The following is a 22,945-nucleotide window of genomic DNA, read 5'->3' as shown; positions in this document are numbered from 1 at the left end:
AAGGAGCTTCCCAGGCCATCAAAGTCAGTCCCCTGCATTCACCACTGACCCAAGGATTCCTAAACATTGTCCAAGGAAGGCTTTGACTTTCAGAGGTCTGGAGTATCTGCAGCTTTCATGGACTTTCACACAGAGCTCAGAGTCTCTGCAACTCAAATTCAGGTCCTCATTCTAAGTGAACTTTTTTTTACATTTTTTCTGGTAGCAGGGGAGAAACATCTTTTTCCAACCAGGGAATAATTATATATGTAGTTATTTTATGTAATATATGTACTTTTCAAAGAAAAGAAACTAGAAGCACCCAGATGATATATATTCAGACTCAGAGCCAGGCATTTTTTGTGTGTGTACAAAGATGGGGACATTACTATCTATGTCGAATGTAACCTTTATACTCTTCAGGACAGAAGTATATTTTCTTTTGCACTGGTGCTACACAAAGTATATTCTAAGTCTGCAACAACACCATGATGAGTCAAGTGATGTAGAAATGTGTCCAATAATATCTGAGCTGGGACTGCCAACTCACTGAAACTTTGCTGAACAGCTATTATATGGTAATGACTTTCGGTAGCTCCTGATGAGATCTGGTTGGAAAACAAGTGGTTTTGAAAATAGTGGTTTTGATCATTTAAGAGCTGACAAACCTTCCCAATGAAAAAAAACATTGAAATCAATACATTTCCACGAAAGCTTCAGCTTGACAAACCAGCATTTTTTTGGATTAAAAAAATCTTTAATAAACAATCGCAGACCACTTTGTGACTGATCTTAATATTACTTGAGCCAAAATATATAAAGCTATATAAACTATTGCTCATCCTCTCAGGCTTCTGCTCTCCAGAGTATATTAATAGGACAAGGTGTTTCAGCAATTTGAATATATGAGTCTTTGGATCTGGAAGATTCTATGATGAATCACTGCTAGAAAGTACACTGTGTACATGAACAAGAGCATTAGTCATTTTAGGCACTGAACAAGATTTCTACTACAACATACTTGCCCCTGTTAGTATCTTAGTATCTTCCTGTTCACCATTGCCGCAAATACCATCCTGAGCCAAGGGTTTCTTGACAATACAGATGACCTCACTCATGAGAGAATTGTGGATGGACTTAAGCACCTTTCTGGATAGTTTCTGCCATACGTTTACCCTTTGCATGAAATCATTCTGCATGAATTCTCCATTGATATCTCCATTGATATCTTCTTTTATAAAATTTGAGCCCATTAAAACCCAATGTTTTACATGTGTGAAACATATTTATATCAAACACTTCCATCAGTCTCCTCTTTGCCTGTTAAATTCTGAAAAACTTGAATATGCAACATTAAACAATAATTTTCCAGCACAAAAGCTCTTATCTTCTGATTAGTTTCTGGATGGAAAGCTTTCCAAGACAATTACAAATCAAAGATCCAGAAACATGTTAATAGTGATTTGGAAATGTGTAGGGTTTATAGTGAGGAGGCTGTGCATTAATTCCACTATCGTCTGTGCTGTCATAAGTGGTTGATTGTCGGTTTGCTTCTGTTTTGTTTTTATTTTTATTTTTTGCTTTTTACCTTTTCTTTTTTTGCCTTTCGTAGGGGATAGTAACAACAAAGAAAAAATAAATATACTCCATATTAGACTGGATGGTCTGTTCGGTTTCTCCGTCATCTTGCATGTGTGGTATTTACAAGGATTCTGTTTGTCAAGTTGATTATCAGCGCTTGTTGAACAAGATTGGCAGATTGAAAATAATTATGAATAAAATGCCCTGTCATCCCTGGTAATTAAATTGCATACTCTTGAAGAAGAGTTCATCTAAACTGGTTCAGACACAAGGAGGTGGTGACTAGGGAATCTATTCTAACAGAAATTTTTAAAATGCCAAACCTAATCAACAGGAGTTGGCACCGTCCCTTAAGCACATTCCTAGCCTTGATGTCACGAAGAAATGAGCTGCCTTGCTTATAAATGGGTTGTCAGACAACCTAATTTTGAATTACCACCTTTAATTATGCTACTGATATAATTTGCTATGATAAAATTAGTACAGATGGCCTCTGGTTTAGTTTTCCCATTTGAATGCAATATACAATGAAGCTGTCAAAAATAAGAAACTATAAAAGGAATATGCATTTTCAAAGAATCCATTATTCTACATGCCATATGAATTGGAGTCCCCAGTATCAATCTTATCCCCATTCAATAAATACAATAGCTTCAAAATAATCATAGTGTGCAAAAGACCAAATTATAGCAATATGATTCTGTATGCTACAGTTATGTATTAGCAAGATATTTGTTGTATATATTTTCCCTCAAGCAGTCATTACCTTGACTGAGATTGTATTAGGAAAATCCACCTAAATTATCAGTCTCAAATAATGTTGAGGTTCTCAACCTAAATCATTGGTAAATGTCACACAGGAAACCTGTAGTTAAAGCAGTGACTTGAACTATCCTTCCTCTCCAATATATGAAGCAATTCTTAATATAATTCATACTCATCCAGGATAAAGACCATTCTTGAAAAACATTTTGTTCATTTTTAAATAGATTGTGGCTACAAATATGTTTCCACCAATTTCTATTTACTGTTTTACCAACAGTGACTTGCAGCTGAAATTCACTGGAACAAAAAGTACACTTTGCTTTATGTTTAAATGAAGTCTATATTGAACAAAAGCAGAATATATCTGTAGTGGTTAAGTCAATCACTGACAAAAAACATTCATACATGTTGCAGGCAGTAGGTCATACAACTTAAACAGCAAATCTTGAAGAATTTGTTGCAAAGAACAGTTTATGAGTGATCCACAAGTTGAAATTTGTTTTCCAAAAAAAGAAAAAGGAAAAAGCGCAAATTTGTAGTTAAAATTGACAAAGCAATATAATTCAATCTATCTATGAACTACTGATGAAGAGTATTAAATTCACTGTGAGTCAGTCTTCCTGGGTAGAGCAACAACACAAAGCCTATGCATCTTTTTAAGTCCCACTTAAATCCTCTGCACCAGGGTGTCTTGCACTCTAAATTTAGTCATGAATATATTAGGGTGTTGGATTAGCAGATCAGTGGTGTGATGCTGTGTGCTAAATCTAGTAGTCTTATTTACGCTGTCTTCCCACAGGTCACAGCTCTTTACAGCTAAACAGATACTGGCCTTCATGCAGCTGGAAAAAGCAAATATAAGAATTGTCCATAAATTATACAGATAATCCATCTCCAGTGAAGACCTATCCCCCAAAAAATCAGTTGCAAAATCTTTCTTTTTAAAGAAAAAGCTGCAGAAAATGTTATGAAGAAATTTAACAGTTTATTAATGACAAGAATTTTCTCTTGTGGCTTTAGCAACAATTATTTATTGTACATTCAGACTTGTTCTCATTCCATGCACTTCTAAGATCAAGTCTAGACCCTATGGTGCTGCAAGAACTAATGCCATTCAGTTGCAGTGGGGGTATTGAATACAGTTTGAATTTTGGATCCAGGTAAGAATCCAGTGTTTAACACATTAGGAACAATTTATGAGCAGGCCCCATTTTCTGAAGCATAGAAGATCCACTTCTATGTGAGGCTTTTTTTTTCTCCTCCCTGCAGGGTGACTGCCCAAGGACTTATGCTGCCTGCTTTAGCATGGTCTAGAGTGATCTCCAGGTAACAGTTCCTGAGCTGCTCTGTGGCCTGAATGGATGTTCCTTTTGCCCCTGAGCATCTGGTACTGCACAGTCCAACAACTTCAATCAGGCACTGGCTTCTGCATTTTCCCTTAATATTGACAGCAGTGTAATAAGTACTCATGCAATCTGTACAAGACAAAAGTTATTATTTGAGACTGATCACAGATGTTGAGGAGAAACAATACAACCCTGAGAATATGCCCACCAGCTGTTTCTAACATATCTTTCCCCAGACTTTATTGATATTTTATTTTCTCCTTAAAAACTGCTTAATCAAAGTGTTCATTGATGTAGGAAAAAAGATAAGTAACATAAAATGTTTTCCCATTGATACGTATTTTTTTTACATTCAGTTGCAAACACTTTAGTGTACTTCCTCTGCCTGATGACACATTGCATCTCATTTTTGCAACAGGCAGAAGGAACTCAGCCTTTGAAAAACACCTGGAAAATAAAGGCTGAGTCCATACAAACCCTTATCAATTGGACTTTTTCATTCATAAAACATTTTATTTGTCATGATTGGAATTGCTAGTAAAATTACAAGGCAAGAATCCATTCCAGGGAAGCAGTTACATTTCTTGGTTCCCAGTCTCATGTATCATGGTTGGTGGTCCCTGTTCAAAAGAAGACCCAGTCACAGTATAGGTACAATTCTGTTACTTGTTCTGAAGACAAAAGTGCCCCATTGTAGAAAAAGAATTGCCTTCTAGGGCTATGTACAAACAGTTAAAAAGCCCAAGGCTGAATCAATTCAGTCTTTCAGGTTAGTAGCTGCATAGCCTGAACTGATAAACAGACATTCACTTTTGATTCTGGAAATGCAGCCACATGCCTGCAGCAGCCCAGACTAGAAGCCAGGGGGGCACTAGAGCATGCCTCCCTGCTTGGCTGGAGCAGACAGCATAGGCCAAGGTTATCCTGCCCTCTCTGCAAGGGGAAGTTATAGGGGAGGTGAAAAGCATCCTGCGGTACTGAGGTCCCCCCAATGTACCATCCCACACCCCTGCCCCTCTGCTCCAGCCGCAAGCGGGGAATAGCCTGCCAGGGGTTGTTGAGGGGGAGAGGGGATCTAAACCCCCCTCCCTTCCCCTGAGCCTGCCAGCCCACTCCCCCATTCCTTCTCCCACTGCTCCAGCAGGGAAAAGTCTGGCAGGGGCTGTCCCACTCTCCCCCAGCAGACCCAGCTGTGGTCCCCTGCTGGTTTTCCCACCCCCACCCCCTTGTCAGCCTGCCCTCACTGCTCTGGCTAGGGAGTGGAGAGGTGGGGTCAACCCTGATCTCTGGAGCAGACAGCCTAGCCCAGCTCAGGGCTGCAAAGCATCCTGGGATGGTGGGGAACTTTGATTTAACTTGAAGCAGGAAGTGGTCTGGAACAGAAGTTTCATAAAGCAGTTTGACCCAAATCAGTTAAGTCTGATACTATATTCAGCCAGCTTTTTCTTAAACCAGTTTTGGCCATTTTGAAACTGGTTTAAGTGCACTGATCTTCTAGTCTGTTACAGGTTTAAACCAGTTTCTGATCACTTAAATCAGTTTATATGTAACTTCTGTCCCTAGTTCTGTTGTGTTACAGATTTGAACCAGTTTCCGCTCCCTTATATGTTTTATGTGTAATGTATGTCCCTTGCCTAGAGGTGTACAGATATCTATCTTTTCCTATAATGAGCACTTACATGGTCACAGGGCTAACAATTGCTCCTTCACTTTAGCTTGGTAATTCAGAGTCAGTTGCAAGCTGCACTTTGGCCAACCAATAGTGGACTTTTGCCTAATGAATTTTAAGGGGCCCTGATGATGTTTCTGATTTATGAGTCAGGAAACTCTCAGTATACTTGTCTAAAACTGTTAGTTTGCACTAAATTTTTTTGCTTTTTCATAAGTACAAAATTGACACCTGATTGAAATAAAAACGGGCATTTCCTGACCTGTACAAAGTAAGCCAGGAGTTGTTTTGATTGAATGATTTGTACAATAATTTTGTTTGTTTGTTTGTTTGTTTGTTTCCAGCCCTGTAACTTGGTGCAAAGATATGGGATCTGATCCACAATTCTTATTTAATGTTTATTCTTCTGTATGCACTTTGTTTGCCTTGAACATATTTTTCCCCCAGTGCTTAAAGTTCACACTGTTTTGTCTCCCACTGAATGGATAGTGCTCACTACCTCATTACAGGACTACATACCAAACCATAGCACCGTTTATCATCGAGGGGGAGGGCTAGACCCCACAAAAAGGTCTTTATGATTCCTGTTATAGCCCCCAAGCAATCCTCTGTCAGGCTTCTGGCAAACCAGAATGCTTGGGGCCTAAATCTGGATCTTCTACAGCTAGCTTGCCAATAAATTAGCAGGGCGACTGAAATAGTTTCTTATCAACACCATCAAAAAGTGTTTCTCACTGGATGCACTCAGCAATATAGTTTGCAAATTGCAGTGACAACCTTATGAGGGAAATTGAAGACACTAAATGCATCTAACGTCTCTCTCTCTCTCTCACTTTGTGAATGCAGTAGGTTCTGTAGAATTACAGCCTGCACTTTGGACCTTCTGAGGTTCATTGATTTAACATTCATTTAACTCCTGCAGATGCTCTGATTGCCTTGGAAATCTTTTTTTAAAAGCTTTAATATTCCTGATGTTCTGCCACTCTACTCTTCACAGATTTACTAGCTGAACCTCTGTGCCCAGCATCACTCAGCATAATGTAAATGTTTCACTTAATTTTGACAAGGATCATCATACTTGTTTTTCTGCTTGAAATAGAAGTCAACATCATATGCCTTCCCAGCAAATACTTACAGTAGATCATAACCAAAATGAAATCTTAACCACTGAAAGACTCTTCCTCAAACAGAAAAGATATGCGTTAGTGAATGAAAGCTGAAACCCTTTGCTCTCATTTAGTTCCTCAAATAGGTTTTGCTTTTGTTCAGGCTTCCTGTATTTTTTTAAACTTGCATATGTGCATAAGGGCAACATGACCAGCAGCAACCATTGCTTCAACTTTATAATCATGTGGCAAAACAATAAAATATCTGCGATGTATTTCATGGACAAAGATTCCAAATTATCTAACTTCTTTCAACAGGCAAGCAGTCCCACAACAGGAACAGCTCCCAGGAGCCAGTCACGGCTGTCTGTCTGTCCTTCCACACAGGACATCTGTCGGTAAGTGCTGAACAAATCTTTCTGATCTGCTGGTCATTCACTGTTCATTGTCTTTATCTAATAATCTGTAGCTTTTGCTTCTGCCTAACATAATTCATGCATTACACAGTCTTGATTTTCTTTTGATGTCATATTGTTTTTGTTGTTTTTCCTTTTATAGTCTTATTTTTCTTTTAAATCAAAATCCATGTTTCCATTTTCATGTCTCATTTCTTTTTTTGCTTTCTCTCTTTCTCTTTACCATTTTCCACCCTCTTCTGTGCCTACTGCTTTTGTCCAGATCTGCCACCTTGCATGATGCATCAGAAGATAAGTTTGAACATGCAGCCTCTGTCATGGTGCTGACCCCTTCTAGTAGGGAGTCTGGTAAGAAACAAGTGAAACGAAGGTTTAGGCGGAGAAAAGAGACTGGTGACACTGGTGAGCATGCAGAAAAGCAAGGAAAGGGCAAAGACTGCAAATTACACAGTGAGGTTGCAAACTCCAGGTGGAATGCACTTCACAAGGAGACATCTGATTCATCATCTTCAGATGATAGTCAGTGGGCACAGGCTAGAAGGAGATCCAGAGAGAAGGTCAAAATGCCCCGGAGAGAGAGAAGGAGCAGTAGATCATGCAGTAACCAGGATGGGTCCCCAAACAGTAAAGCCATTGAACTTGTCACTCATGGGACAACGGGGAAAAAGAAACAAGAGGTGTCTGATTCTGATAACCGGACTTTAAATCACCGGAGAAGAAAGGTGTCAAGGTGTAAAGAATCTTGCTTTTTGCAGTCTTCAGTGTCCTCTCAGGAGGCAAGGAGTTCCTCAAGAAAATATGGAAAAAACAAAGGGAAAAGCTACCACAGAGATCTGCAGACTTCATCTTATCTTAGACCAAACAAAGATCTCAAGGAAGGCTTTACAGAGGGAGGCTCTGGCAATCATGCTCTGGGAGTTCCAGATAATGAAGTACCTGTTGTGCCAGGGCCCAGTATGACTGATGCTGTTCAGAAACCTCCTGTTTCATGTGATGACTGGTCTGATGATGTAGAATCGTGCAGGTTAGTCTCTAATAAGAGAGATTGAACATTACCAAAAGGAATTTCTTATTGCTATGAATTATAGATGTGCCTTTCACCTGATCCTTGCTATCACTGGCATCTCTTGTGTACCTATTTCTTAGTAATTAACTTCTAGGGGCTATGATACATAACACACATGCTTGACAAAGAGATTTCTAAAGATATGGCACCTTAAAAACAAAAGTAGCTGAACTGAAATATGTGGGTATTTTCTCTCCTAGGAATAGTGGCTTGTCTATAAAGTCTGAGACACTGCGCACTCTAGCAGAACGCTGCTGTATTTTGAATTTCTGATTAGCAACAGAGAGGAAAAGCAGAGGACACACAAGTCCATGCTAATGAGATATGGAGCTGTTTTTTCTTAGGTGACTAGTTCAAATCCAGTCTTGGTCAGTAGAGACTGAAATATATCTCTGTTCATTGACCTCCATAGAGTGAATCTGTGGCCTACTAGAGTAGACATTAATATTGCAATCTGATGGGTAGTCACAGTAATTACCAGTATATTAAAGATTGTATCAGCACAAAGACAGAATTATGTTCTAGGTCAGGATTGAGGATATGGCCTTACAGTGTGCAACAGTTCATATTGCTGCTGCTGTGCTGTATTATATGCATGAAGAAAGATCTTTGGTGCCCCACACTGTCATTCTGACACAATTCAATGTTATGGATGCCTCGTAAATACATCAAATAATAAATTAAATATTTGAAGGATTAAAATATTAAAAAGAATTAGCGTAGGATAAAGTAACATCAACAAGTTTCCCTAATTCAGTTAAGCAGAGAAGTGGCCCTGAGGGAATTATCAAAGGAAAGGATTTCCAACTAACGTCACGGCATTAAACCCAGTATGTGACATGTCAGCGGATTTGAAGGCTGACACACTTAGGATTCTGCTATGAGGAAGGGCAATGTGCAGCTTCTGAACCAGTAAAGGAATTTGAGGTAGAAAACTGAGGTGAACTTGAATATGTCAAGTCACCAGTTTCTTGAAAATGTAGCTGTCTGGAGGTTCAAAAGCTAAATCAGGCATTGAAATGAATATTTCTTTTAAAAACCATGTTGGTCTTGATTCGCCTTTATGCTGCAACCCTTTTGCACTGCCAGGGAGCTTAGTGTTAATGAAATTCAGTCATAACATCTTAGTACAGTAGCTGAAAGCTTCTTTCTCTGCTTTGCTGGGAAAAAAATTGGCATGAAGGCCTAAACAGAACCAGAATGAGGAAATGTGTGTGCTGTGAAACCGTATGGTGTAATCCAGTGTATTTTGACCTTCCAGTAAACTGTAAATATTCTGATTAAGACAATCATCAGGCTGTAATAGACAGTGTCCTCTATCATAGCAGAAAGTATGAGCAGATCAAGTACTACTAGCAGATCAAGTGCTGTATACTGGGTTGGTCAGGCCACAACATAGAGCCCTGTTCCATTATTGATTTTTTTTGCAGTCACCAGTTTTCTCTTTATTATGTTGACATGGTGAGCTCCTCAGGGCAGGACTGCATTTTTATTCTTTGTTTGTACTAGGCCTAGCAGAGTATGGTCTTAATTCATGGTTTTGGCCCGTAGGTGCTATTGAAATTCAAAACAATAATAATCACTTTAAGAGATCTCAACATGTATTATGGCATTGTGCTAAATCCTGTAGAAATATCTGGCTAGGAAGTTCAGTCATTTCCACTTACTTATTTCAGTTTCAGAAGTACTTCTAGTTATGTTCATATGGGGCTTGCACTAGTTCAGCTGAAAGTTAACCCTTGCAACTTTCTCCTGTAGATTAGCTATGAGAGCTGCCTGACCACTTATCTGAAACTATATTTTCAAGTACCAAACAACTTAGGGATGTTTCCGTTGTTCTTCTTAGACTGAAATCAACATATAGAACAGTAGTTTTCAACTTTGTGGGACTCAAGGCACCCCTCGCTAGACTTGAGGCACCCCTCCATAATATTTGTGAATTGAATGGCACTCAATTTCAAAAACAAATTCACATATTACTCTGCTTACCCCCCTGCAGAGGGGTTGGCAGTGAGGGCGAGAGGTCATTCAGGCAAGGACAAGCCTGAGCCAGCATTTATCTACTTAGCTTACCTGCTTATCTCTGTACACCTCACAGCTTGCGGTACCCTACAAAGCATCTGGCAGTACCCCGGGAGCCCCCAGCACCCTGATGGAGAATCACTAATCTAGAATGTGTGGGGATGTAGAGGATTTAGCACCCTGATGAGGGAGTGACAAGTTTTCTCTATCAGACTCTGTCTGTTTTCACTGAATTTACTTTCACAGTATTGCAGCTGTGCTAATATTAGCTGAGTAAGGTGGGTAGGTGCTTGTCAGGCCAGCCTCTCTTGGTCTGCTATCTGGTACCAGGTAAACCAGTACAGCCTGCTCTATGGTTGAGTTGTTGGTGACTAAACTGGTGCCCCCACCTGGGCTAGCCTGGGTGAGGAGGCTATGTGGACACCCAACAGGACTGAAAACAAGACCTGTCAAAGGGCGGATGAACGCATTGTGAGCCAACGACCATCCATACCTGGAGAGGAGATGAGCACCATCAGGTCGCTCTGCCTGAAGCATCACCAATGATACAAAGCAGCTCAACTAAACTGGGAAGGTTATTACACCATCCAAGGTGCCCCAGTGGCTGCAGCAGCCTTGGGACTGACTTGACTTGAAGATGGGTAGGGCTTCCTTTACTACCTTGACTCTCTCAGGCTAACTTTGGCCTGAGAACTGGAAGAAATGGGGAAGGGGTGAGGCAGAGTATCACTTCCTACACTCTGCAGTCCTGTGCAACTGATTCAGTCAGCATAGCTTAAATCATCCCTTAGACCCAAGATCTGCTCAGCTGCACAGAGATTTTCAGCGAAGAATCTGGCCTGCTTTCTTTAAATGCTGCCATGTTAACAGAGCCATAAATCCACCCTTTGCTCACTCACAGGCATAATGCTGTATTTCTTGCTGTCATTCCTAAATATATCACCTCAGGAAGATTATGCATCTAGGAAGGGTGCTCCAAATTCCAAAGCATGCTAATTTTTCATGGCTTGTAAGTTACCCTACTTGTTAAATTTGAGGGCAGCTAAACAAAAAGGAAGAGATTTATTATCTTCCTTATTATCTTATATTATTTACTGGGTCTGATTATCCCAATTCAACTAAAAGAGTCTTACCAGTTTTTTTGGTTCAAACTATGTTTGCACATTCATTGACAGATGACGTGTGGCTTCTTTCTGTAGAGTCAACATGTTGGGTGGAAAAGACTGGAAAAATATTGGAACAAAATATCAGTTTCTGATATGCTCAGTTTCTGGGTTTGTACCCAGGTAGTACAAACGTATTCTCTCCAGCAGGTCATGCTGTACAACACCTTCCACACATACATCCGAGTTGAGTATTTCAGGACCAACAGAATGCTACAAAATAGTACTAATAATATAGTAATATTTTATATATTTTAATGATTTTCACCATAAGCCTATGATATACATATGCCCCATTAAGAAGCTTGGTACGTGCTTATGGTAAGAACACGCAAGTTACTTGAGGTATTTCATTAGTGTAGGGCTGTCTAGCTAGTGGTCCTTGTACTGCATCCAGCCTGCAAGGGATTAAAGTATGGCCCCAGACTTCTGTCTGGCCTCTGTTGCTCCCATTGCTCTGGCTGTGGCAGTGGTCCCTGGAAGAGAAGAGCATGATGGGAAGGCCTGGTGAGCTTGCTGCCTGTGCAGCAGCACCAGCGGAGGGTGCTCATACTGCCTGCATTGCAGCAGCAGAGGGGGTAACTGCCCGCATAGTGATGTCAGCAGGTGGGCTCGCACAGCAGGGAGGAAAGGCAGAGGAAGGAGGGTGCTGATGTGGCAGTGATGGGGGAGGATTGCCTGCACAGTAGTGGCAAGTCAGGCTCACACAGCAGTGGTGGGTGGAGAGGAAGGGGCTTGCCCATGTATTGGTTGGAAGGGGGTTGGGTGGGGAGGGCACACGTGACAGAAATGCTGGGGTGATCACAAACGTGGTGGTAGCAACAGGGGATCTCATGTGGTGGTGTAGGGGGCAGGGAGCCCGTGCTGCCCTTGTAACATGCAGCCCGTGCAGTGTGTGACCCGGGGCCCGTGAGCTCCGTAGCATGTGGCCCCCAGCCACTCTGAAATTAGACAGCCCTGCATTAGGAGACCCTCGTACATGATGGTCTCCTTTCACTGATCTGATAAGTTGGGAGAGAAAATAACTTTTCCCTAAAGGATGAGGTGAGGTGGGATAGAAGAGGAACCAATCTACATGCTACCTCCTGTTGTAACTGTGAACTGCAAATCAGCTTGGATGGACAGATCTTGGCAAGGAGGAGCACAGACTGCAGGGTTTGCTCATTCTGCATCTTAGTCGGTGTTGGAGCCAGGATATGTGGAAGTCTATGAATGCTCTCAGATGTATGTGTGGGATGACATAGAAGGTCCTGTGTGTGGTCTAGAGAACAGTGCACTGTACTGCGACTGAAGATCTGGACACTATTCTTGATTCTGCTGCTCATTGTCTCCTTTGCCCTGTGCTGACTTCCTTTGCAAAATGCTTTGAGATGTACTGATGATAAGTTCTTTAGGAAAACTAGGTATTGTTTTATGAAATGGCTCGGCAGGAAATGGAGTACTTGTGGCACAGTGGGCAGCTGAGCTGAGGGCATTGTTAATTCCTAGCCTCTAAGATTACTATTCTTTTTTCAAAAGCAGCACCAGCCTTAGTATTTTGGAATGGGCCTTTCAAAACAACATCTTACTTTCCCCTTCCTTCAACACAGTGTAACTGATTCCTGTCCACTAGGCTCTTGACACTATGTGCATAGTAAACCTGGGGATTTAGAGAACAGGTATATGAATGTTTTTATTGGTGGAAAAGTAGATAGATATAGGAGCAGTTGAGGGTGGTGAGGAGTGAGGGGAAGTGTTCTTTATATGTTCTGTATCTTGAAGCAGAACTGGACCCAGCTGCTTTTTCTAGCCCGTCTAACAGTTTGATTCAAGATGACATGAAACCTGAGACACTGCTCAGTGAAATCCATAACTGTTGAAAAAGCAGGTGCCTGGAAGTTCCCACAATGTCCCCAAAGGTCACCAATGTTCAGAATGTAAGTTCTGTATGAAGGTGTGCACAGATTGGGTAAACAGCACCTTTAACAACTTATTTGAATATGTTATGAGGGATTTTCAGGCACAGCATTTGTCTGACTCTTCTTTTAGCACTGGAAGTGAAGTTAGGAGGAAGTGTTTCTGAAATCCTGTCAATAGCTAACTGCCTGTTTAGTACACACAATTATTTTCTTTGAATGCATTGGATTTCTAGATTGGGTTCAACAAACTGACATATGCCCACCCAGAAGCTTTCAGATTTCTGCTGGCATACAGACCGCAATCAAGTTTGCAAAAGAAATATATTTCTGTATGCTACTGAAACACAACTACAACCCCAGCTTAACGCTGTTTCACTTAGCGCTATTTCGCTATAACACTCGTTTAACATTGATACTCGATTCCACTTAGCACTCAGCAAGTTTTGTTATAATGCTCATGGGCATCATGCAATGCCATCTTGGTTCATCAGAAACTTTTGGTTTCATTTAATGCTATTCTGCTTAATGCTTATTTTTCTTGGGAACCAATTATGAGTGCTAAGACGCAGTTGCCTATACTGGTTTTGTTGCTGATTTGTGGTCTCTCGCTTCATTCATCCTTACTGTGAACTTTACATAAAGCCCATTGAAGTGAACAGAAAAAAACTTTGAAGCCATCTTTGCAAGAGGAATTTAGGCACCTAGGCGGGTATTTGAATCCATGTACTTCATCTCTCATAAGAGTGCCCTACACACCAATCTAGAAGCAGGGTTGGGGTGAGGGCACTCTTTTGGATGGAACTATTTCACTTTGAATAGAATAAATAAATGTTCATTGGAGCAAGGACTTCCCGCCTCCCAGGGGAGTGCCTTAACTTCTGACATTCTCTCTCAGCAGGTAAATATTTAATTATGATATTAAGCAGAGGGACCTCAAGTCCAATCCCTGAGTAAAGAAGCTTCTTCGTATGTCAGTTGGGAATTGTGGCCAGCACCTCTGGGTGGGCTCAAACCCCCAGCCTTTTAGTTAATTGCCAAACACACTAGCTTACTATCCACAGAGACACCACATTGCAGTGCCTAAGTCTTGCCAGGTAAAGCTAAACCCCATTTCATCCTGAAATTCCAGTGCTTGCCATTTGCAAAATGCTTGGAGAGCACCCTTACCAATGTCCTCCTAAAGGAGTTCTCTGGGGATACACGGTATTAGATCCCCATAACTGGTTTAAAATGAACATGAGAATCATGTCCCTGGAGTTGAAACACAGAGGTTGCATTATTAACAACAAGGTCAGAACAGGCAGTGATGATGCTCATTCCCCTTCCTCTTTATTAGCATTGTAGTTAAAGCCTTTACCCAGAAACTAGGAGGTATGTTTGCATCCTCTGCCTAAGGAGCTGCAAATCTACATCTCTCAACTTCTGGAGAGGTCTGTAAAGACTAGGCTATAGGCTGTTCTGGGGGGTAAGGGGGAGGTACCCTATTCCCATTTAACAGCTCTGGTGAAGCTGTGATATTGTGCAGAAAAGTATTCCAGATTCATTGCACCGGAAAGGGAGCATGACTCTCAAGCTCAGTGGTTAGTCTATTCAGCTGGAAGGATGAGTCATGCTTGTTCTGGCCTTGACTTCCAGGACTACTTGTGCATTTTATGCAACACTGGCTCATGTAAAATACAGAAATAGTGGTGGTTGAAGCAGGGGGTGCTACTTCCCAGCTGAGCGCTCAGGTTTATGCAATGTACTTCATTTTGTGCACGCTCTCTCTGGCCTGACAACCCTCAGATTATTTTCTTAACTAAAAAATAGCAGAACTATAGACTTCTGAAAGTACGTTAAACAGCTCTGATTGAGGATGTAGCAAATCTCTTTTCCAAAACACTTAAAATTTCCCAGAAAAGCAGTGCAGACCAGAAAAGCAGTGCATTAGCTGGACCCTGAAAAAGGAATGTAAAGATTTGGGTTTAAAAATGGAAAGCTTAACTGTAGAGAGATTTCTGTTGCTCCTTAAATATTTCCTCTCTCTTCTGGAGCTTGCAGGGATCATGTACAAGGAAGGTGGTCTGCAGCGTAGGGCTGATCACAGCTGTATTTATTGGGGCTAGTACCTGTTACTGCAGTGTCCAAAACTAAGTTCCTCAGAACCTGTTCAGCCTCTACCTAAGCTTGGAGGTACCTAGAGCCCCTAAAGCCTAGCTCCACAGAGGGGATATAGTTGTTGCAGCGTTGAGCATTGCAGCATGTAACAGTTAAGCTCTTAACAAGAGCTACCAAAGAAGTGAGTAGGAAAAGCTGAGGATGAGATGTTATAAATCTACAGTCTGCTCCAGTGCTACAGGTCAAAAGCAGGCATCAGGATGGTCATGACACTCATCGCAATTTTGTGTGGGATCCAGCTACTGAAGCAGCAACAGACCCCGGTGAGATAGAGGGAAAGCCTCATTTGTGAATCCCAATAGGGCTTAGACAAGTGCTATTGAGATTAGGGTATTTTGGGCACCTGTGGGTTTTAGGTGCTTCCAAGATTAGTCAGCAGCTGAGCAGGGGTTTGGGGGATCTATATTTTGTGTTAAAGTGTCTAATGTGGCAATGAGGTACACCAGAGTTACTTTGGACTTACATTTTCATGAATGTAGTTTCCCAGGTGCCTAATCTGTGCCTAAATCTAGGCAGGAAAATGCCCATCTTGCTTGTAGAGCCTGCACAGGTGAATCTTCGCAGAGCATATCTACTAGATAACAAAGCAGAGACATAGGAGGCAGTGTCATTGCCGGTGCCCTCTTGTGGAATAGCCCAGTGATTAGACCATTTGTGCAGGACATTAGAAGCCTGGTATTTAATTCACTCCTTTGCTTGAGGGACTTTGAGTTGTATTTCTCACACTCTAGGAGGGACAGTTCCAGGCATTGGACAAGTTGCAAATCTCAGACAAAGGGAGGCTGTGCTTTAAGGAATATTTATTTATCTATTCAACCATTCAATGTTGTCCACAGGAGATAGGAGAGATTGTGTAAGTCTCACACCAGAATGCTAAACAGCCTAAGAGTAAGGGGTATGAGAGACCTATATTCAAGACCTTGGTCCAAATAAGGTAGAGAGGGGATTTGGAAAGGTTTGTGCCCTAACCACTTGGCTATTGACAGTAACAAGGAGTGGGATTTCCCTCTTTTTTCATACAAAATCTCAAGTAGTTAGTTGAGTAATTATCAGGCAGGGTATAGATCTGAAGGCGCAGATGGAAGAGCAGTTTCCCAGCCAGCGCTGGAGGGTGGGCTGGAGGATTAGAGGCCCTCCGTCCCCACCTTAAGGGAGCTTCAATCCACCTGTTCCACCGTCCAGCACCAACTAAAAAACCCCAGACCGAACTCCCTCCACTCCCTTCCTTGCTCCCATTCTGCAGACAGTGCCAGAGCAGGGCTGAGCTGCAGTTGGTCCAGCCCTGTATACAGAAACAAGTTACTGAAGATACTTCATTTTGATCATCTTCATCTGAACCCTCAGACAACAAGGTTTCGTGTCTGCACCTTGAGATCTTCCTCAGTATTTCCCACTGACTATTTTACATGCCCTGTAGTCAGTTTGATAAACCCATTATTAGCCACCTAATTCTCCAAGAAGCCTGAGTACTTAACTTGAGGCTGTGAATTCCACAGGGCAACATGACACCTAAGTTCCTTTGTTAATTTTTCCCTTGGTTTCTTTAATGCTAAGCTTGGTATGTTAATTCATATACAACGCCAGTCTTGAGTGGCACTGACAGTGCAGTAAGATGGGAATTAGTTATAACTCTTTATATGGTTAAACATGCTATTTGTCAAGTTATAACAGAAAATGAATAGGACAAGTGTTGTAGTCAAAATAAATGGTTCAGTTAGCATATTCTAGTGCAATTCGTTTTCGGTTCTCTTCTTTATGCTGATCACGTTTCAAGAAATCAAGAGAGAGGCTTATGAAAACCATTATGAAATTATGCTAGTGCGGTACAACATTTTCCAAATGTGTTTTTTTTTTCTAAAGTCAGATAAAGACAGCCGCCTGCCTGGTATAATGGAAGGGCAGGGATGACAGGGAAGAGGTATACAAATTGATTACATTCAGTATGCAGAATTAATGGGCTTCATTCACTCTGTGTTGAGAGGGAAAGGAAGACCAATTTGTCATTTAGAACATTTTATGTTAGAAAACTGGAATAGACAGAGAAAGAGAGTGCATAAGCCAAAGACAAGTGTATGGAATGAAGGACAGAGAAACCCAGCATGCTGCAGTTTACTGCTGGATGAACTACCCAGAAAGAACAATTTATTGGCAAATTTAACTCTTTTTGCTGTTGATCAGTTATCCATGGGCAGAAAGCTGTTCCAAGTTCCACTGGCTTCGGATAGTCACAAGAGTCCAAAACCACAGCCAAGAATTGACTGGGTACAGTGTTCACTAGCGATGCCAACTATGTTCTGGCTATGCTGCCTCCAGCAGTAGTGGAGGGTTTGGCATCCAACTGGGTAAGGGATATCCTTGTACCAGGACAATTCTCCTGAGGCCAGGGACATCATACACTGTAGAGGTAGATGATGCTTGCCTATTAAGACCCTTCCCATTATAGATTGGACATATTTAAATGGAAAGCTTGGGTTACTCCTCCCCTAAACAAGCACCCGCAGATGTGGGTAATGTATGTTCTCCTTCAGGATACTGTTGCACAAGGAGCAAAAACATCCATCTGTAATGACTGCCTTAGAGCACAACCCAAACACAACCTGATCCAACTGGAAGTTGATTTACCAGTGAGAGGAGGACTGAGTTAATGTAGGAAGCTACTCTCAGTAGTGTAACAAGGGGTGATCCAGAGGAGGACCAGCTCTGGGTGCCAACTTAGGAGGGGCACCAAAATTCCCTTCCACACCCACAGAGTCTGCACCTTGGGCAGCAAGAAAGGCCCCACAGTGTTGCTCTGGAAGCAACAGACAATGCAAGGACACCACGTTGCTACAGCTGCTTTAAGATCAAGAGCAGGAGTGGACAGCGCTGCAGCAGCCGCCAGGAAATGGGAAGACTCCTTCCCATGCCTTGCTCTCCCACAGTTTGCCCAGCTTGTTATGCCACTGGCTACTTTATCTGGCATTGTAACAAGGCCCTTCTACTTTATTCAGTGTAATTGTAACACAGTGTCCCAGAATTATCAGATGTTGATTATCACTGTCATCATCACTCTTTCTGGCTAACTCATTAAGGACAATCAATTAATTTATCAAACCATGGCAACCTGAGGAGCTATCACTTAAAGGAAGATGACAACATAAAGTACCTATATTGAGTCTCATTTGAAGCGTGATCACCAAGAACGCAACTCTCCATAACTCTTTCCTGTCCCCATTGTTGGCAATGTGACTGGTTTATATACCTCATGCCACTAACTGTTCATAGGATTGTAGGAAAGTATGGCTGGAGAGGACCTCAAAAGGGTTGGAAGGGACCTCATGTTGCTGTCCTCTCTCTTCTGTTTTTGAAAGCTTCAGAGAGGCTTTGTTAATTAATGCCCCATGGATTGCACAGATGTAAATGAAAGCAGAAGTTGGCCCAATTAAATCAATACTTTAAGGATCTGGGTCTGAATGCTTAAAAGGAACATGCTGAAGCCCAATATCCTCTAACAAACCTTGATTTATTATTTTTCAGACTGACACATTGGAATTAACATATAGGAATTCAGACATGTACAAATTCATTTTAAAACATCAATTATTTTAATTCTATTAATACCAGTTCACATGTAGAGTTTATAGCTGCACCTTTTGAAAGAGTTAAGTCTTTAATTAATGTAATTTATAATAAATTAGTAAGGGTTTTTTAAGCTAAACTTATTTTAATTCTATATTAAAATTCTATCTCTGGAGCCTTAATATAACCAATTTTAAGACTTGTGTACACAGGGAAGAATGTCGTGTATCAAGACAGGGTGCAAATCCACAGGGCCTTGTGCCTTTCTGCAAGGCTGGTGAAGCTTCCAACTTTTGGGGATGGTGCAGTTCATTGTAAGAATCAGGCAAGTGCTGGTGCAGGATAGTGCATCATGATTAAAGCAGTCTGTTTTCTAACTACTAAAGCATAAAGCTAATTACTGAAGGACTGGTTAGGATAACTGCTGTTCTCTCTAATGAGGGGAAAATTGTTACTTTGAATGCAACGGAAGAACTACCAACTTGTCACACTCTATATCTCTAAATTATAGACAGCACCAGTAGTGATGCATGTAGTTAGAGTGAATTGGTGCTTTCAGTTATAAGGTCCAGATTTTGGTTGCTGATAACTGCTAGATTGTAACTACGTGGACTGAAATTTTGAATGTAGGTATGTGCATCATACCATTTTTTTAAATTAATGCTGTCAGCCCTACTCCACTGCCAAATTACCAGATCAATTCCAGGCCACACCCCCTACCCATACAACAAGATTGGGGACAGGCCACAACCCCTCTCCTCCCTGCCCCCTGACCCTGGTGGGTAGATTGGGGCTGAGCCATGCCCCCTTCCCAATATGCAGCTGGATTGGGGCCAGATTCAGGGCCAGATTAACCCTTTAGTGGGCCCTAGGGAAACAATCTTGTGGGCCCCAGACCACTTGAGACCCCCCCCTCCCCACCTCAGTGCTGCCACCTATGGGGAGCAGGGCTTGGAGCCACCGCTAGAAAGCAGCTGCCATGGCGGTGAGGCCAATGAAGGGAAGGGAAGGGCAGGGCAGGGCACGGGGCCATTCGTACTGCCACCGCAGAGGGAAGGAGTGGGGTCCCCCTCCACAGCTCAGGGCCCTAGGCATGAGCTTAGTTTGCCTGTGCATTAATTCGGCCCTGGCCAGATTGCCCTCCAGCCTCCCTCCACATGGCCAGATTGAAGCCGAGCTGCTCCCCAGCCCACCTCCTCACATTTGGATCAGGCTCCACTGCATCCACCCCACACACTGGATTGGGCCCATGGGCTGGATCCAGCCCATGGAGGGACCAGGCACTGCCCTTGTGGCCCACAGAGCAGAAAGATTGAGTACCACTGGTTTAATCTGATTAGTTTACTGATATAAAGCTAGTACATACACCATTCAACTCATTTCAAAAGTAGCTGAGCAAGTTTTACCTAGGCTTTCATGTCATATTGTCTCCCCCTTGGGCAGAAACTAGGCCTGCAAAATGTCAGCCTCATAAGTGAAAACTCCAGACAGTTGCAAATACCTGAAAACATAGGGTTAAAATGGAAGCGACATAGGCTGTTGCCACTACTCCAGCTCATATTATGCAATATATTTTATTTTCAACACCCCATAATTCAGTTTTCATTGAATAAACTTCCTGGCACTCATGACAAAGAGAAGTAGACAGGGTGCTTAATAGTTGCAGCCAGGGGCTAGACACAGATACATATGGTACTGGTTCTAGCCCCTGCTAAGCCAAACATTGCATACTTCCTTCTCTAAGGCACTGAGGCATCTATCTGGCTGTTTAAATGGCAGTTGGGTGGCTAAATACGTTTGAGTCTGTGGCTTAAGACAAACCATATGCTTTGCATCATTCTAAACTGCTCTCATGAGTAAATAAATTTAAAAATATATAAAGGTACACAGAAGGTGCACAAAATTGTTTCTAAAATCATTTGGTGTGGACACTTTCTGCCACTAGAATGCATCTCTTTTATCCCATATTTCACTGTGTTTAGAGCCAGAAGGAGTTATTATATCATCTAATGTGACCTCCTGCATATCACAGAGCCTTTCATTTCCCCTGTGTACCCACATTTTAAGCCCAAGACTTGTGTTCGTCTAAAGCACAATTTAATTTATAATTCAGCTAGTGTTTCCACTGAAGAAGACTTTTATTTCTTTCAGTGGCGATGTCACTTATTTGAAGCTCCCAGTGGGGTTGTAGGTTGATATTTTACCTTTTAAAATAATTTAAAACAATTCTGCAAATGGTTGAAAAAGACTCTGGGGTACCCAGTTTAGTTGTCGATTTTCTAAATGGTTTAAATGCTAAAGTCTGTAAAATAAATTGTATGTAGCTGGAATTAAAATGAACAAAGCTTGTATTTTTCCTTTGGGAAATGGCTTTAATTAAAAAAGAAAATGATGTTGCTTTTCTATATAAAGTTCTAGACTGGGAATATGTGTATGTTTTAGCAAAACAATTATTTATTCAGTGTTTTAAAGTCTTGGTTCTGCATAAGGTACAGTTTCAAGAAAAAAAGTCTGTACAAAGGAAGCCATATAAGGGCTGAGATCAGTTTATCCAGCCTGATTGAGCTAGCACAGGTGAGAATATGCATAGGTACTTTTTGCAGAATGTGGAGTTGCCTCAATGAATACAAAGAACTAATGAAATGTGCAAGAGTGGGTTTTTTTTTTCTTTTACAGAAAAAAACTGCTTAGTATAGGTCCCATTAATGGATCATTAAACCAGCTAGGGAGATAGCTCTCGGTTCCATGTATTGTTCACTTTTTCAAAACCTGCTTTTTCATTTCTGGTTTTATATCTGGAGGAGAGGCTCTGTTCTGCTTTTCCGTTATTGTAGACTCATTTTCTCATGACTCTGGGCCATGCTGTGAAAAGACAGGGAAGGTAGTTGGCTTTGTTCAATAGAGCATTTGGTTTGTCTTTCAATTTTCCTTTCTGCTGGTTATAGACCAGGCCTCCTGGATGCTGTGTTGCAGCCAGTAGTTATAGTTACTGCATACTTTTTTTGGGTCTTCTTGTGATTCATACCTTGTGCTCATTTGTCCTGAAGGGTGCCTCTCTCTCCTTCCTATCTTTCCTCAGGATAAAAGTATACCGCATGACAGCTCCCTCTGGGAACTCAGGGGCCACCTTTGTGTATTTTGCTCAAGAGTTTTTCCTTAGGGTTGTTTAGGCTCTGCTGCAACTTCTGTCGTATGTCACAGAATGTTCCTTTTCTAAATTCAAATTGCTTGCTTTAAGTTTCACATGCCTGATACAGCGTGGATAAGTGCTGTGGTTACTACTTCTCTGTTTTGAGGTTGATGTATTTGGGGTTTCAATGCAATGCACATGGCTTTTTTTTCCAGCTTGCCATCCATTTTAAATATCCATTTAGCTTTTCTGTGAGTATCTGTAAAATTAAACCTCCTTTTTATTGCACAGCCTTAGAGCAAAGTCCTCTGTCCTTCTGCAGAACAGTCCTCTGTCCTTCTGGAGACACTGTCACCAAAGCTGTTTGTAAGCCATTAGTTCTGATTATTGTTTTTCTTACTGTGGACAAATGCCTACTCAGAACTGACTGAGATCACCAAGTCATTTGGCATGGGCCATGGAAAAGCTATCACGTAAAAATGATTTTAGGGCTACTGAACATATCTACATGTGCAGTGGACTGCACAGTTGTTACTGTGCAGTCATTTAGTACATGCTTAAGCAAATACTAAATGACTGCTCAGTAACCAGCATTACTGTACAGGTGCAATGCTGCACAGCCAGTTTTAGCAGCTACTGTGCAGTAGCAACAAGCATGCCTGGTGACACTATGGTGCCATAGCAATGGGGTATGGTGATGTAGCTATTCACTATGGCGATGTAGCATCTCATGTAGAAGCATCCACTGAGTACCAGAGAACCAAATGAGAAAATCTCTACATACCTTTGCCATTTACAGTCAGCCCATACATGCTATATCTACAACCCACCCTTAGGGCTTGCTGCAGATGTCTTTGTGTTCTCAGCTAGCAGCCACCCACCCAAAAAAGGGATGGGGAAGTGGAAAAGAGGCAGGTCAATGGCTTTTATTCCTTTCTGGAAAGCGCATACAACCTTATATATATTGGTCCCAAGTCACCAATCTGACTCTGATGGTACGACTTTCCCAGAAAGGTTTTCTGTACCTCTTGTACTTTGTTCGTTTTAACTTGGGGCCAGATTCTCTCTAGCATTTTACCGAGGTTACTT

At 41.7% G+C, this 22,945-nt stretch overlaps 1 protein-coding gene across 3 annotated transcripts in view; it reads left to right on the top strand.

The window, feature by feature from the left end:
• Nucleotides 1–22,945, top strand: part of MARCH1 (membrane associated ring-CH-type finger 1) — a 494,748-nt gene that overhangs the window by 441,847 nt on the left and 29,956 nt on the right. For all 3 annotated transcript variants that reach the window (XM_025200549.1, XM_006020828.3, XM_025200550.1), the window contains one exon: nt 6,765–6,844. In XM_025200549.1, coding sequence (XP_025056334.1) covers nt 6,765–6,844 — 80 coding nt within the window. The remainder of the gene's footprint in view (nt 1–6,764; nt 6,845–22,945) is intronic.

This window comes from Alligator sinensis, unplaced genomic scaffold (assembly GCF_000455745.1).
Source record: "Alligator sinensis unplaced genomic scaffold, ASM45574v1 scaffold49_1, whole genome shotgun sequence".
NCBI classification, from domain to species: domain Eukaryota; kingdom Metazoa; phylum Chordata; order Crocodylia; family Alligatoridae; genus Alligator; species Alligator sinensis.
The sequence above is the reverse complement of the archived record's forward strand: the minus strand, read 5'-3'. Positions and strand labels throughout refer to the sequence as shown.